This window comes from Pieris napi, chromosome 5 (assembly GCF_905475465.1).
Source record: "Pieris napi chromosome 5, ilPieNapi1.2, whole genome shotgun sequence".
Taxonomy (NCBI): Eukaryota; Metazoa; Arthropoda; class Insecta; order Lepidoptera; family Pieridae; genus Pieris; species Pieris napi.
Window position 1 is genome coordinate 10,541,393 of NC_062238.1, and position 15,535 is coordinate 10,556,927.

Genomic DNA, 15,535 nt, shown 5'->3' on the forward strand with positions numbered 1-15,535 from the left:
CTGCATTCAAAGATTTTTTAAAAACTACTTGCCTCGTCTGGAAATCGAACCGGCTTAAATTTAAAAAAAAACACCCCTACTTTTATGATGCCAATCGAAAGAATGGCCAAAACCTAATAACTTTTCGAAAGTAACAGACTCGTAGGGGATTTTTTTAGGCCGAATACGATAGATAATGTTTTTAATTTGATTAAAAAGATATATTCACGCTGTTACTTTCTTTTAAAATACTATGTTACTTAAGAAGAGTTATTAGTTTTTGGCCATTCTTTCGATTGGCATCATAAAAGTAGGGGTGTTTTTTTTTACATTTAAGTCGGTTCGATTCCCAGACGAGGCAAGTAATTTTTAAAAATCTTTGAATGCAGAATTAATAACTTTAAAAAATAACATAAAGTCTTCTTTTAGTAAAATACCATATGTACGATATTTAAGGTACTTTCCCTTCATTTCCCATAACTTTGGGACGCCCTGTATTGGTAGGCGGTGGTAGCGGACTATCGAAAGTGTACGGCATTTATCTTTTATTGAAGATTGTCTAAAGTATTAATAACCTGTGTTATTGCCGTACAGATAAAAGTCACCGGAAAATGACTCTTTTCTGAGGAAAGTAATTTACCCCATACACCTATGTGTTCCACAAAAAATGTACGGCATGCTGGAAAATGTTATCTATTTGTGAAGTACTCTCAAGATCATTTAATTTTATGTTGTTTCATATCATCATCACCTATATGCTAATCAGACATATGTTGCGACCTTTGGCTTTCGACCGCTCCGCTGGGAATATGTACGGCGTTTACGGGTAAAGTATCTGTATATGTGTCCAAAAGGAATCACACAAATGCCGTACAGTAATAAATGACCTATATTGCCCCTGCAACTGTCGTCGAATTAAAAATTTGCACCGACTTCCAGCACCATCACTTTTGTACGGCACTAGGTTTTTCGACATTTATTTTTAATCATCTATACACTTATAACAAAGCCGTACATTAATAATTAGTCGAAATTCCCCCATTGTACCTGAGAAAGTCCATTCACTCACGTACTCACATGTACCGCTCAGAAATGACGGCATAGTGCTCAGAGCTATTTTCAGATATAGTAACAGCCTTCTAAGCGTAATTCAGGTTGGGTCATTTCACAGGTATTTTTTGTTCATGGGCTTGTGGTCTAATACTGATTACATACTCGTTGAATAGTCAGTGACATTATAAAGGTCTGTCTCTTGTCCCATCCGTTTATCCTAAGTGAATTTACCCTAAGTTACTTAGGCCACGGCAGAGACGCTCATTACTAGCATATACAGTGTACGCTTTATTAAAAAAAACTCTATAACGTAAAAATGAGTTAAATTTATTTGGTTTAACCCAATACTCATACATTAATTCTACCCTCCCTAAAATAAAACCTCTCTATAACGAATAAAAAGGCTCGGTAATTAGTAATTACTTTAGCCCGATAGAACAAAAATTTTGTTTAGCAACCATATTTTCTGCAATGCGTGAAAAGTGTGGCGGAGAGTTTATTGCCAGTTCTTCTCTTCCGTTCTACGCCCTTGATTTGGGAACTGGCAGTAAATGTAAAATTAGAAGCATTTAATGTATATTTCTTTTCTGACGTTTATAAGTGTACATTGTGTTACCTATATGGATGAATATTTTTTTTAACTTTTGACTTTAAAGTGTAAAATAAATTGTGAAATTATCTTGTATTCAGTCAATTACCACTTAAACATTGAGAACTGTGGGTTAAGTCTCAAAACCGTAGTTTTACATAAATAATGATTAAACTCAGTAAACCCTATTTCAGGGTTATACTTTGACACAGAGCTTCAAGTTGTTGAATAATGAGCTTTCTATTGTAAGCTTTACTTTCCAATCCTCTGAAATATTGACTACGATTTAATATAGGCTTCTCTTCACGTGCAAGAATGTCTATATTAATAAAAATATTTTTTTTAATTCAATTGAATACAGAAACTACTGAAAAAAAACTTTTAAACATTACGCTATGGGCTATTATTTTCTTGAAATAGATTCGTACACGTACTGAAGCCGCTCATAAAATATAAGTCGATTAGAAACTCTTAACGAAAACAATGTTTGTCATATATTAAAATAAAGAGTAAATGTAGAGTTTAGAAGAAAAAGTTTCTTTGTTAGATTAATTTCTTTTAAATATTAATATTTCTACAAAATATAAAAGAAAATACAATGTTAAGTTATATATTTCATACGTTATGAGACTTTGGAATGTTACGCTGGCGATTAATACAACTCTTTCTGTATTACAAACGACGTCGAACAGTTAGTAACATAGGCATTGATATGTAAGTGTCGACTGTCGTCCATAATTATCGAAATTATTTATTTGTAAACTTGTTTTATTGGGTAAATAAAAAGCTATATAAAACTCTTCCTGTATTAACCGGCATTGTACTCGCAGATCAATGCCATAAAAATCGGAATGTGCTTTATAAAAAGTTTTCTTTTGGGTATATATAATCATATGTGTTGTGATCGGGACCCTGGAAAGTCATTTAATAATTCCACCTTCAAAGCTTTCTAACTGCTTCGTGATACAATTCGAAAGAGCAAATTAAAATCAACGTCACCAACATAGTGATTGATAAGAATTTCAAATCGCGTCTAATATAAATTCATTCCGCAAAGTAGACGTCATAATGTTTATTATACGGATAATCGCCGGAGGCAGAACCGGTCTTGCGCGTCTATCATGGGATTTCACGTTTAAATATCGTCATGCATTCGTGGATAGTAAAGACTTACACGAAATAAGATACGTATGAGTAGTAGCCCCTGAATTTTGGTAATCGCTATTAGCAATGCACGTCGATTCGCTAAATGACTTTCGAGTTCACTTGCGAACTCATACTGGGTATTTGCCGTGATCGACCTATTCTTGTGCTGAGAGATTTCGAGTATTTTAATACGTAAATTGGTATAAACATGGTCTAAGCGCGTATATAAAAGACGCCGCACACCACCACTATGTGGTAGAAGCTACCCACTGAAGAATTTCCGATCCAATTTGATTTGGGATCCTTCAAGAAAAGAGCATACCAATTCTTAAAGGCAAACTCGCAATCCCTTAGTCATTCTATAAGAACTATGTGTTTTGTGCTGTGAATTTTATAAATTGTGTAAGTACTGACAGCAGACGTAAAGCAGAGCATAAACCAGAATATACTTCTATTTTTTGATGTATATGTAGTATATACCCATTGAGACAAAATCATAAATCTACACGCAAGCGAAACCATATTATTATATTTAACAATAATAATTTACAGCCTCAAATAAGGTATTCCTTCAATCTTAAAGGAACTAAGACTAAAGCGAGAACTACCAAACGATTAACTCGATAAAACTCACACTATACATAGAACATTAAGGTATTTCCCGCATCCGGGTGACCGACGTAATTGCAGATTGGTCATGCGACTCTGTTGGCGGGTGTCGAATTGATTGTTATCTCATTATTATGTATTAATTACGTACATTGCCCTTGGTAACAGAATATATATTACAATTTTTTCTAAGACTTCTCTAGATTATATAAAATTAAACTTGTTATTTGCTAATAGATATTATTAGCTTTTTTTACAGTGTACTTGTACTTTCTCTTCTTATAGATATATAATTAAGGTGCTTAAACTTGGCTACTTAAAGAAACTGAAATACAAACATTTGTTGCTTCAACCAAGTTTTAATATCTCTTGAGAGCACCGTTGGCCTAGTGACTTCAGCGTACGACTCTCATGCCCTTAGGTCGTTGGTTCGATTGCCAGCTGTGCTTAGACTTCCTTTCCTATGCGCATTTAACATTCGCTCTAAAAGTGACGGAAAACATCGCGAGAAAACCGGCTTGCCTTTGACCCAAAAATTCGACGGCTTGTGTCAGGCACAGGCTGATCTTGCCTATTAGATTGACAAATGATCACGAAACATATACAGAAATCTGAGGCCCAGACCTCAAAAGGCTGTAGAACCATTGGTTCTTTTTACATCTTACTGAATATGACACTAGTATGTGACATTTTCTAATCCTTTCAAAAAGTAATAAAAGAGCGTTTAAAAACTCTTCTTTATTTAAATGACAAAAATCGTTGGAAATCATCGTTTATTGATGACATAAGCTCATTAATAATTTCGACAACTGTCAGAAGTTTCAGTACATTCCAATTCAATAGGAAGTCAAAAATAAAACTTTATGATAGCTATAACTGTTGTTATTACATTTTGTTATCTCTATGATTGCGTAAATAAATTATGTACGTTAATCCCACGTGCACTCTCGTTTTGATGCTAACGCTTAACAATTATTTTTACATATTTGCCGACTATCACTCTGCGATTGCAAATGCAAATCAGAAGATTCCGACCATTTGACCTCTATTCATTTTGCGATTGTAAAGTTTTTTTTCTATCTAAGACCTTCAACTTAAGGAAATATTTTTAATCTGAGACAATTAAAATAGATAATCGACATAATTTATGTGGCATATCATACACCCAAAAATTACTTAAATGACAGATACAATTGGCTGATTTATTATTAGTAAATAATTAACACATATTTCAACTGACTTTAAACAGATTAAAAACACATATAAAAAAACATTAACGTGTAAAGGTTACTACACAGTTAATGACTACCTAGAAGACAAAAACGTGTGGCAATTGTTCTAATTTGTTTTGTTATCTTTGAAGCGTTGTGATTATGTGTGTTATGGTGAATGTGGTAAATCACAGAACAGATTTTTATTTTATATTTTACATATGCAACTTTAATGTCGTTGTGGTTTATGACATTTTCCTTTGAATAATTGTAATGTAAAGGGAGGGCAAAACTTACTGAGTTTCTTGCCCGTTCTTCTCAGAACAAGGTCTCCTGGTAGTTTTGCGAACGGATGGCGTAGTCTTGCTCTTTCGCGAATTTTGTAAACGTTTTTGACATTCATAAGCATGCCCTAAGACGCATCTAAACTGAATAAACGTATTTGATTGATTTTATCGCCACTGGATTGTAATATTTTTATTATCAAGAATAAAAGCATAAGGCATATGAAAGTAGATATATTGAATTAATTTATCTAAATATTTTAATTATAAGGACCAAGACCAAAACGTTATAATTGGACTTCTATGTCATAGTTAGCAAATCGCTGATCTGTCAAATGTATGTAAATGTCATCGAAGTTACAAATTGATCCGATCCATTCATCTAGTTCTCTCGTGATTTATGCCATGGTTATCTGTTTATAGGCTCAAAGGAAATCTACATACATTGCAAACATTTAACATCACACTTAATTTCCTACGAATAATTTAATTGTTATTGTAAACGTAGGTGGTGTATGTTTTATTTATTTGCTTAATTTTTACGACTATACGTTATTATAATATAAATATATATAAGTTATAAGTTTTTACGACTATCTTATATATATTACTTTAATTTACCCAACATATGCTCTATATAGGACTACAAAAAGTTGCCTATTTGATGATCTAATTCTGATATTATCTGTGAATCTTCCAAAGACAGAATCAAACATTTAGATACTGGTCTAGAAATCATTGTATGGCTCCAAATTTATAAGTTTAGGCAAAATATTTAAGTCTATATACCAGTGAATATTTTAATTCACAGGAAAACTCCGGAAAATGTTACGTGGGCATAATAATAACACATTATTAGCATCACAACAACACAAAAATTAAATCACAGTAGACTAAGGATGTGATAATTTTGTAATGCTTAAGATTGTGTAATGCTTACTGCTTAAAGCAGTTTCTACCAGACAAACTCATATAATTTCTGTTGATTAAACGAATCACGTCATACAAAATAGTACCTACAGGGTTGGGAACCGACTTCATTATAATAATTGATAGGCAGTCTTTGTTGTAAAATTAACACAAGAGTGGGCTAATTCCCACGAAGCCTTTGGAAAAGTCGGTTGCGTAACCCTTTAAACACATGGTTGTGAACCCAAACAATACTAAACTTAACCAGTTAAGCAAATTAAAAAAAAGTTTCTCCGTCGTAAAATTTGGTACTATGGAATATCTATGTAGCAAAACACATATTAACAAGCTCAGTATGAAGCTTAGATGACCCTAAAATGAGGCTTACACTCCATTATTATATTTTATAGTTTAATCAACCGTCTAAAGGCCTGTATTCACTATGATTAGTGCGAGTGCACGTGATTAGTAATTGAGGATGATTAGTGCAGGTGCTTAGTGCAAGTAGTGTCCAATAATTGTTTAGTTGCTCTGTTAATTCAGTTGTCAATAGTTTGGCAGGCACGCTGCGAGTGAGGGGAGAGGGAGGGCGCACGCGACGTCACTAGTCACAGTTCACTCTCAAAAAAATATAACATAATCACCAGCACTAAACAGTGGCTGTCCACACTTGTTGTCTTATCAAAGTGAACACAGGCTTAATAAGAGTCAAGACTTCTTATTTCGTATGTAAAATCTACTACATTTTTTTTATCCATCTACAGTTAGCCTCTTGACTTTTATCAGATTTTATGAAATGATGGCAATTAGGGAACGCAAATCCAATATTTTTTTATTTTCCTCCGTAATTCGTAAGCTATCAGACTGCGGCAAGTTTCGCCCTTTTCAGCCGATACAATACTGTCCGTCGTTTCCAAGAGGCCCGAAGCTAGAGTGTTGACGTGTTCCTGAAGTCTCTTCCTTCTCCTTTTGTATCGTACGTTTGATATTTTATTGTCTTTCTCGATAGTGGCAATTCCCAAATATTTATGGACTTCAGCATTTCATGTTAAATCTACTACATTCATTATTACACGTTCTTGGATTTTTTATTTACATTAAAAAAATCCAAGAACGTGTAATTTTTGTATTACGGGCATCATATTTAACGACAGGTTCAATCTCTGAAATTAAGCTTTTACACATGGCAATTCCCCTACAGTTCATCGCGATACTTGCGCATAGAAACATGACAAAAATATCCACTGTTGCAACACTATTAAAGGACTCAGCCTGTTTAATAGTTAAATAAATAGAACCAACGGGTAAAACCAACGATTACACTGAAGTTGGTCACGGTGTTATATTTTAGATTATAATCGTATCTTTACAGATTTAGAGTTTAGCAAAATGTTGCCTGTTTTTGTAACAATATAGCTCAAGAGACGGTATTAATTTTTTTACGAATGGTATGGCTACAACAGGTACAATAACGAATTATTGGAATGAACATAACAGAGACAAACTTCAACGAAATAATGCTCAATAAAAAATTCGAAATTTGCTGTAAATATAATACAGTTGTAAACATAAATAAGTTAAACTTAATCATAGTAGTTACAAATGTATATTAATTGCGTGCGTACAAAGTACACATGTCAGAAGTGAAACTTCTTTGGCAAACTAATTTTCAACTCTCGTTCATATTTATACCAATCTAAAACTTTAGATTTCCGAGACTTAAAGGGAATTGAATTGTCATTAAAATATTAAAAGTGTCAAAAATTAATACAAATTATTATTATTTTTTTAATTTATTTGTTCGATAGTAAAAACACGTGGCATTTGAATTTACAATTCTTCATTTGAGATTTAATTGCATAAAAAACAAAAACGCTGCACATCTTCGTGACGTTCCGTAAAAATGTTACCCTCATGCGCCTAAAGAAGTTTCACTTAAAAACACTATTCAATATTTAACTATGCCAACACTGCTCCTAATTAAATTTCGATCCCATTACCTTCACGATTGAATCGTGACAATATAAACATTATTTCACAATCATCATTACCGACCAATTACGTCTTCCATATTAGTAACTGTTTAGCATGATGTTAAGATGACTGGTTTTAAAACAAAAAACTGTGTATTAAGTGTGAAAATTATCACATTGTGTAGACGGAACTCGTCAATTCATTGTAACTAGCATTTACTCGTACAGGTACAGTCAGCAATAGGTATTGACGTGACAACGTCTTATAATTCGATGGAGCCGGCTGCACGCTCGAAAAAACATGACGCATGCGGCGTTACCTCGCTCTGAGGCGTTCCATTTAAGGCTTGAAGTGCAAGCGAGATCGCGGAGCGAGCGACAAAGAGGCACAATCGGCCTCCGCTTTCGGCAGCATTCGTTCGTTAAAAAATTTGACATAACTTATGCGTACAAATAAATATAACTTGATCAATTCCATTGTGATTTCAATTTAACTCCTTCTCTATATACATACAAAATATCTATCAAACAAATAAAATTAAAATTTTATTTTGAAAAATGCAACCATTCCATCAGTATTTTCTTATGACGTTGTCACGTTCAACTATCGTCAGTAAACCGACTTTACAGACAACCGATTTTTTTTTAATTGCTAACGGTATATTCCCGTCTCCATTATGCGTCAAGAGAATGAATTGATATAATTTCCCGCTGTATAAGTAATAAGTTACATTGTAAGAAGCATCAGAGAGTTTTGTAGTCACACCCCATTAGTGAGATGTGCGAAGATTATATTATTTATTATTACTTGTTTTATACGTTCTTATTTACATACAAAGGAAAATCAAATTACCTCTGCGCACTTGAAGACGCATGCACGTATCTTTATTACGGACTTTGCATGTTTTCATTAGTAGGAAAGCCACCCAAAACGCACTTTTCGATCCATTTATCTACCGGGAACTATATATATTTTGAAAAGAGCGCTGTTGAACGAAGAGCAGATAAGTGATTTTTTAGTGTTAGTTGCTGACTATTTTGTTGATAGTACCATATGTGTGGGTATAATTGACATTATTTACACTTTATCTTTGTCCAAGGAATTTTATTTGAGATCTTACAAATTGCAGTAACTTATATTGTATATTACATATTTTGTCATCATTGCGATACCTTTTATAATTGAATAAGAATTAATCACATACAACAGTTTGGAATCTAAACACGTAATAGCTCCTCGGGCTGAGAGGGATTATAAAAACTAATGACGATTCTGGTACAATAATGGAACCAAAAATAATTATACCACAAGTGATTTATTTTGTCATCTATATTGTGTCGAACAAAAAAAAATTTGGAGTCATGAAAGTATTGGTTTGCAAGTTTTGTTTCGAGTACTTTACAGCTTTTTAAAAATGTAACTAGTTCGCATGTATATCCGTTTAAGTTTTTAAATAACTTATTATTGTAATAGGAATACATTTCCATAATGATTTACATAATACCTCCAAAATTTAAAATATAAATCGTAAATATAGCTAGTTATTATATTATATATATGTATTATTTTCCTCTTTACCGGGATCCAATACATAACATAGTATACTTGTTAGTGAGCGCAGTACTAATATACTTGTACGTAAGCCTAATTTAGATTAAAAAAACATCTATTAAATGTATTTTAATCTTTGTGTAGCATTGAAGTGGTGAAGTCAAAAAATCAATCGAACGATGTATGAAAGGGAAGAAAAGAATAAATTAAAATAAAGAAGAATAACTAAGGTAGTAATAAAAATAAATAAATTTAAGTGGAAATGGTAAAAGAAGACAAAAGAAGACAATTTAGACGGTGGATAGACCAAATTAAGGAAAAAGCAGACGGTCTAGGGCAGAGAGTGACTTTTGCCAAAGGTGTTAGATGTTAAAAATAATGATATGAAATAAATTTGTTTAAGTGTAAAAGTATCCGAATTAAAATGCTATTATTATTGAAGAGCAAAACCTTGTCAGGTTGAAGAGATAAATGCAAATGCATTAATCTCTGCATTGCATGCTAATTGAAACATAAACAAAACCCAATGCGCATCCAGTTCATATTTTTCACTGACCACCAACGTACATTTACTAAAATAAGCAATTCTGTCAATGTTGCAATAACCAAACATCTACTGTTTGTAATTCAGATCTAATAATAGCCGCATACATCAAATAGCTCTGATTAAACTGACTTTTAAACGCCACTATTGTTTGGAAAATCTTTAAATGTTCAAATGTTTATAAACCTTTCAAAATACATCATCGCTAAATCAGTCCTCGATTCTTTTAATCATTACAGTTAAATTGAGGTTTTTATAACCCTTTCTGCTTATAATTAAAATTAGTTATGAATGTATGTATATAGTATTGTACGTGTCAAGCAATGTTGGCCTAGAGCCTCAGCATGCGACTCTCATCCTTGAGGTCGTAGGTTCGATCCTAGGATGTGCGCCTATGGTCTTTCTACCTTTGTGAGCATTAAACATTCGCTCGACCGGCGAAGGAATACATCGTGAGGAAACCGGCTCGCCTTAGAATAGTGGATGGCGTATATCACAGGAGGCTGATCACCTACTTGCCTATTAGATTGACAAATGATCATGAAATGATCATGTGATTATAAAATCACATAAGGTTTGATTGTAATATAGTAAAATTCTAATTGTTAATTATGTAAGATAAATTTGCACGCCATTATATGTGGCAGAATATGCGGAGTTAAGATTGTACAACCATAAAATTTTTATACCATATTCTTGCAAATAAATGATTATTATTATTATTATTATCTGAGGCCCAGGCCTAAAACGGTTGCAGTGCCACGGATTTATTTATTTTATTGTACGTGTCATGTAATAAGCAACATTTTTTAAAGAAAATATTGCTGTTTAAGAATCATTACTGTGTAAGTAGTGAAATAGCAATTTCGATTTTGTCATTGAGTTTTCTTACTTCGATTCAAAGATGGTATTGATAAATTGTATATAGGTGCATAGTTGAGTGATTTAGGAATTCACTCTAGGGCTAGTTTAAGATTGACATGAACATAATCACGTGAAAGATTTAGCCAGTAAACAGTTTGTTACTTTAATATTCGATTTGTGATAATATCATTATAATAACTATAACGGTGCTATGCTTTTGTCCATTTAATGAGGTCGATTGCATGATGTGATAAAAAATTCATTGCAACATTGAAATTAGTTTGAGGTATGGAAAGCATTATTTGTATAGACTTGATATCTATCGATATTGTATGCACGAAAATATATAAGAATAAAAAAAAATGTTTTTATCAAAATTATTACCATTTTATTTGTATATTTAATAGTCATAATTGCAGATACGTGTTGCATTGCAAGTGACCTGTAGTGAGAAGTTTTTTGTTCTAAATAAATTGAACTTTCATTCATATATTATTATTATTATTTTGTTTTAGGAAAAGATACAGCTTCATTAATAAGATAAATGTTAGAATAATAAGCCTAACAATTTCACAAATCAATACAATATTTTTGATTGTAGACGATTTTAAAATATAAGAAGAAAATTGTTGTTTAGGAGATTTAAATTATATTTTACGGTATGATCATTTTGTTAGTCTCTATGTGTATAAAACCAAAGGTACCCTAGGCGGTTACTCACAATAATATTCACTGTAATATGAGCTTAATCAAACTTTATTATTTATCTATTACTCTAATTTGTTATTAGCTCTAACTGAAGAACATTCCCTGTGTAGTCAGAGTTTAATATTAACTTAGATAGAGAAAATCTGTCCTATATCCAAAAGTTACCGCAGAAAATGATTCATTCAAAACACTTCGTTTTCAATATAGGAGAGCTTTATCTCTTTTTTATCAACCAGCTGGAAATGCAAACGAATTCCTCGCATCGTGGGTGTATAGGGGCATTTCGATTCGGACTATGTATTCAAAGAGATGCACAGTAATGCTTACTATGAATTATACCTAAAAGTCCTGTTTAACCAGATCATGAGACATTAAAATAATTATTAAAAAAATTACTAAAAAAGTGCAGGAAAATGTCACGTTTCAGAATAAATTATGTCAGAATATATAATTATAGAAGCTACCTGTTACGAGTATTAATTAATTCTTTAAAAATAAACATCGAAATATAAAATCATAAAAGTTTTGGGTTTTTTTTTGGTTTCCTGTTGCCAACTTAGGATCCAAATAAAAGCAACAGAGTTACGAAACCAACGACTTACACAACGTCACGCATTAAAAAATGTCATACAACCATTTTAGATTTCACTATAAACCATAAAAAGTTCATGTATCCGCTTTAAAAATCTATTGTTATGACATAGAAACTACACACGCATTACAGTTTATTAATTTTTCCAAAGGCCATTATGTTATAATCTTGATTAACGATCCATTCTTTGAGATACTTCGAAGAAACCTTCTAATGGCATTTAAAGTATTTTATAAAACTGCTTATATAAACGTGTGATTAGGAATTTATTTAATTTTAGACTTAGTGAGCTAACTAATATTACCAAAATGTTTGATACAAATTCCGATAAAGAGTTTAGACTTAATTATGAGGACACATTTACGGCAATCAAATCTAATTAAGTCAATCAAATTTCAAGAGGATGTGTGGGTGATATTGAGGATAGAAATGTAGCGCTTAGTATGACTTCCTTATTTCAAATCCAATATGTTTTTTTTTTTTTTTTTTTTTATAAAACAGGGGGCAAACGGGCAGGAGGCTCACCTGATGTTAAGTGATACCGCCGCCCATGGACACTCTCAATGCCAGAGGGCTCGCGAGTGCGTTGCCGGTATGTTTTTGACATACGAGAGTTCTACTTAAGCATAGTCTTAACTTCGAATCTTAATGCTAGGTAGGGAGGTGTCGAAAGCGATAAACTATGAAGATACGTTCATATATTTTACATGTGGCTTTACTAAGACATCATGGAACATTACGATACTACAAAGTAATTCAAGTCTAACCTAATTTACTAATAAGGATTTTTAACACAAGACAGTGTCCAGTAACACCACTTACAGTCTCTGTTAAAGGGTAGACTCTATTCTTGTGTTCTAATTTTTCACTCACTGTTTAGCACCTAATACTAACGTGCAGTAACACTAACTAGTTCTTAATAAATGATTTTTAAACTGTAGTATCTGTTAGTGCTCCATGTACACTGATGAATATGCGATATTTATGTGTCTATTTCATTAATGTTTTTAAGACTGATGACTTGAAGATCTTCCAGAAATCATGTTCCGTAACGGTGACTAAGTTGTGTAATAGCTACTGAATAAATAATAAAATAGCCAGTCTCTCGCTGACGACAATTGTTTAAAGAGAGTTAATAATATAGTAAATTCCCTTTTTTATCCGTTATATAAAATATATTAATAAATCTCTACTGCATGGAATATAATATTGTATACACTAAGGTAGCACTTACATAATGTTAAACATTCAACATTCTGAGCTGTCTATTGAATTTTTTATAGCTCACGCTCAAGAGAAAAACGGAACATTACTATTACTATTGCCCTTGGGGTATGTTTCAGAAAAATTCTAATACTCAAATTTGTTATTTAAAATGTTACACTGAAAGCAATTTTCGCTTCCTCAAATGTAAGAGAAACCTTTTTTAAAATTATCTAATATATAAAATTCTCGTGTCACAGTTTTCGTTGCCATACTCCTCCGAAACGGCTTGACCGATTTTGTTGAAATTTTTTGTGCTTCTCCGGTATCTATGAGAATCGGCTAATATCTATTTTTCATCCCCCTAAATGTTAGGGGTAGTCCACCCCTAATTTTTATTTTTTATTTTTTAGACAAAAATTTTAATTTCTATTTTTTTATGATACAACATACAAAAATACATACAATCCTCAATTTTCACCCTTCTACGATCAACCCCTATTTTTATTATAAATAATATACATGGCAAAACGACGTTTGCCCGGTCAGCTAGTTGTAAGTATAGAAACAAATAATGTGAGCCTTTAATTTAAATTGTTTTAAATTAAAACAATTGTTTGTACTTACAAAATGTGTGACATCTTCGATGTGCGAATGTAATGTGTCGACGTTCTCGTCAGAAAATTGATGGTTTTTCAGTCTTAGAGGTTGCGAAACCTTCAAGCGTAAGTTCGGTTTCACTTTCTTCTCATTTACACTATTCACATCACTAAACGGACACCCATTTCCATTCACACTTACTCTATCAACATTGTCAACACCTTCCATTTTTAAAATATTTTTGTACGTTATGATTACTTGATTCACCGAACTAACTGTGTGATTAGTTGCAGCATGTTATATATGTAAACGGCTGTAAGACTCGGAGCAGACTGACTATAGTCACGACAACCGGTCTAAGGCCGCTCTAAACATCACAAAATAACCCGCAAAAAAATATCAACAAGTCTCGATACGTCACGAACTCTTCAATGTCATGTGTACGGATCGGATCGTTTGTCATTGATTTCGGAAATCTTATGTATAAGAGGAATTTGCGACTAGTAATGAAAATATTGTTTATAGAATTACTGTGGTAATCAGATATAGCGTCTAACAATAAACAAGGTTTCACGTTGTGGAACCAGCTGCCAACAGAAGTATTTCCGAACCAATTCGACTTATGGTAGGGAAAAAAGCGTACAAATTCTTAAAAGGCCGGCAACGCACTCGCGAGACTTCTGGCATTGAGAGTGTCCAGCCTCCTGCCCGTTTGCTGTTCTATAAAAAAAGTTTCTGGGTTTGATAGAACCTAAAACAAGCGCTAGCCACAGAATAATAATTTGCCTAATATAAAGCAGATCTTAATGATATTAAGATTTATTAATAGTCGAAGCGCGGTAACAAAAAAATCATATTTTAAGTTTTTTTTTCCTACTTTCGTACACAAATGCATCCATTTCTAGATGACGCTTTTTGAGTCTCATAATTCTGCATATTTCATTGTATGGACATCAACCTTCTATGCCCGCAACATCGCCAGATGGTTGTTGGAGACACAAGACGTTTTTTAGCACTGTACAATCAAATATTAAGTACCTCTATAACAATGGCCTCTTAGTAGCTCTAGTGAACGATTTTCTCTATGGTTTAAAATAGCTTACCACTTTCTAGTGTAACACTGCTAGGTTAAATAAAGTATTAATGTAGGGGAGATTAGTGCATTGAATCGGTGAGACCTACTTACGATATCAAGAAATCTATTTATAGTGATGGCGTCGCTAGATTATCTCTATTGTCTGCAATAACGTGAAATCAATTCTCTGTTAGTAGATAGTTTATCAGTAAACAACAAATAAATGTGGAGCATTTTGTTTTAAACGTAGAATTTCTTTTATAACCTCAAATGAAATAGATATGACTGTTGTATTCATACATTTATAACATTTGAATGGAGTATATACATATTTTTGATTCTGCCTTGCGATTCTGTAACTTACCTGTGGAAACCGCTGTGTGAGTTCGAAAAGTGAGTTACATATACGCAAATACCCTTTTTGTGTGGTTCACTTCATAGAAACTTTACTTGAACTATTACTATTTTGTCTAAGCGATTCCTTTAATTGATGAGGAGAGTGGTATGTTGACTAGAACCTACCGAATTCTTTTAAGTTTTTAGTACATAGTATTATTAATTTTCAATAAAACTTGAATTTTTTTTTACTATTTTTTTATTCCCAGATCTGTCGACATCCGCTGGAGATAGGCATCTTCACAAAA

General features: G+C 32.6%; 1 protein-coding gene across 1 annotated transcript in view; it reads right to left on the bottom strand.

The window, feature by feature from the left end:
• The window catches only part of LOC125049457 (nitric oxide synthase-like), a 50,881-nt gene extending 36,717 nt beyond the window's left edge, over positions 1–14,164 (bottom strand). The window contains exon 1 of the mRNA XM_047648767.1: positions 13,844–14,164. Within this exon, the coding sequence (XP_047504723.1) occupies positions 13,844–14,044 (201 nt within the window). The 5' untranslated portion in view covers positions 14,045–14,164. The remainder of the gene's footprint in view (positions 1–13,843) is intronic.
• Positions 14,165–15,535: the final 1,371 nt, after the last annotated feature.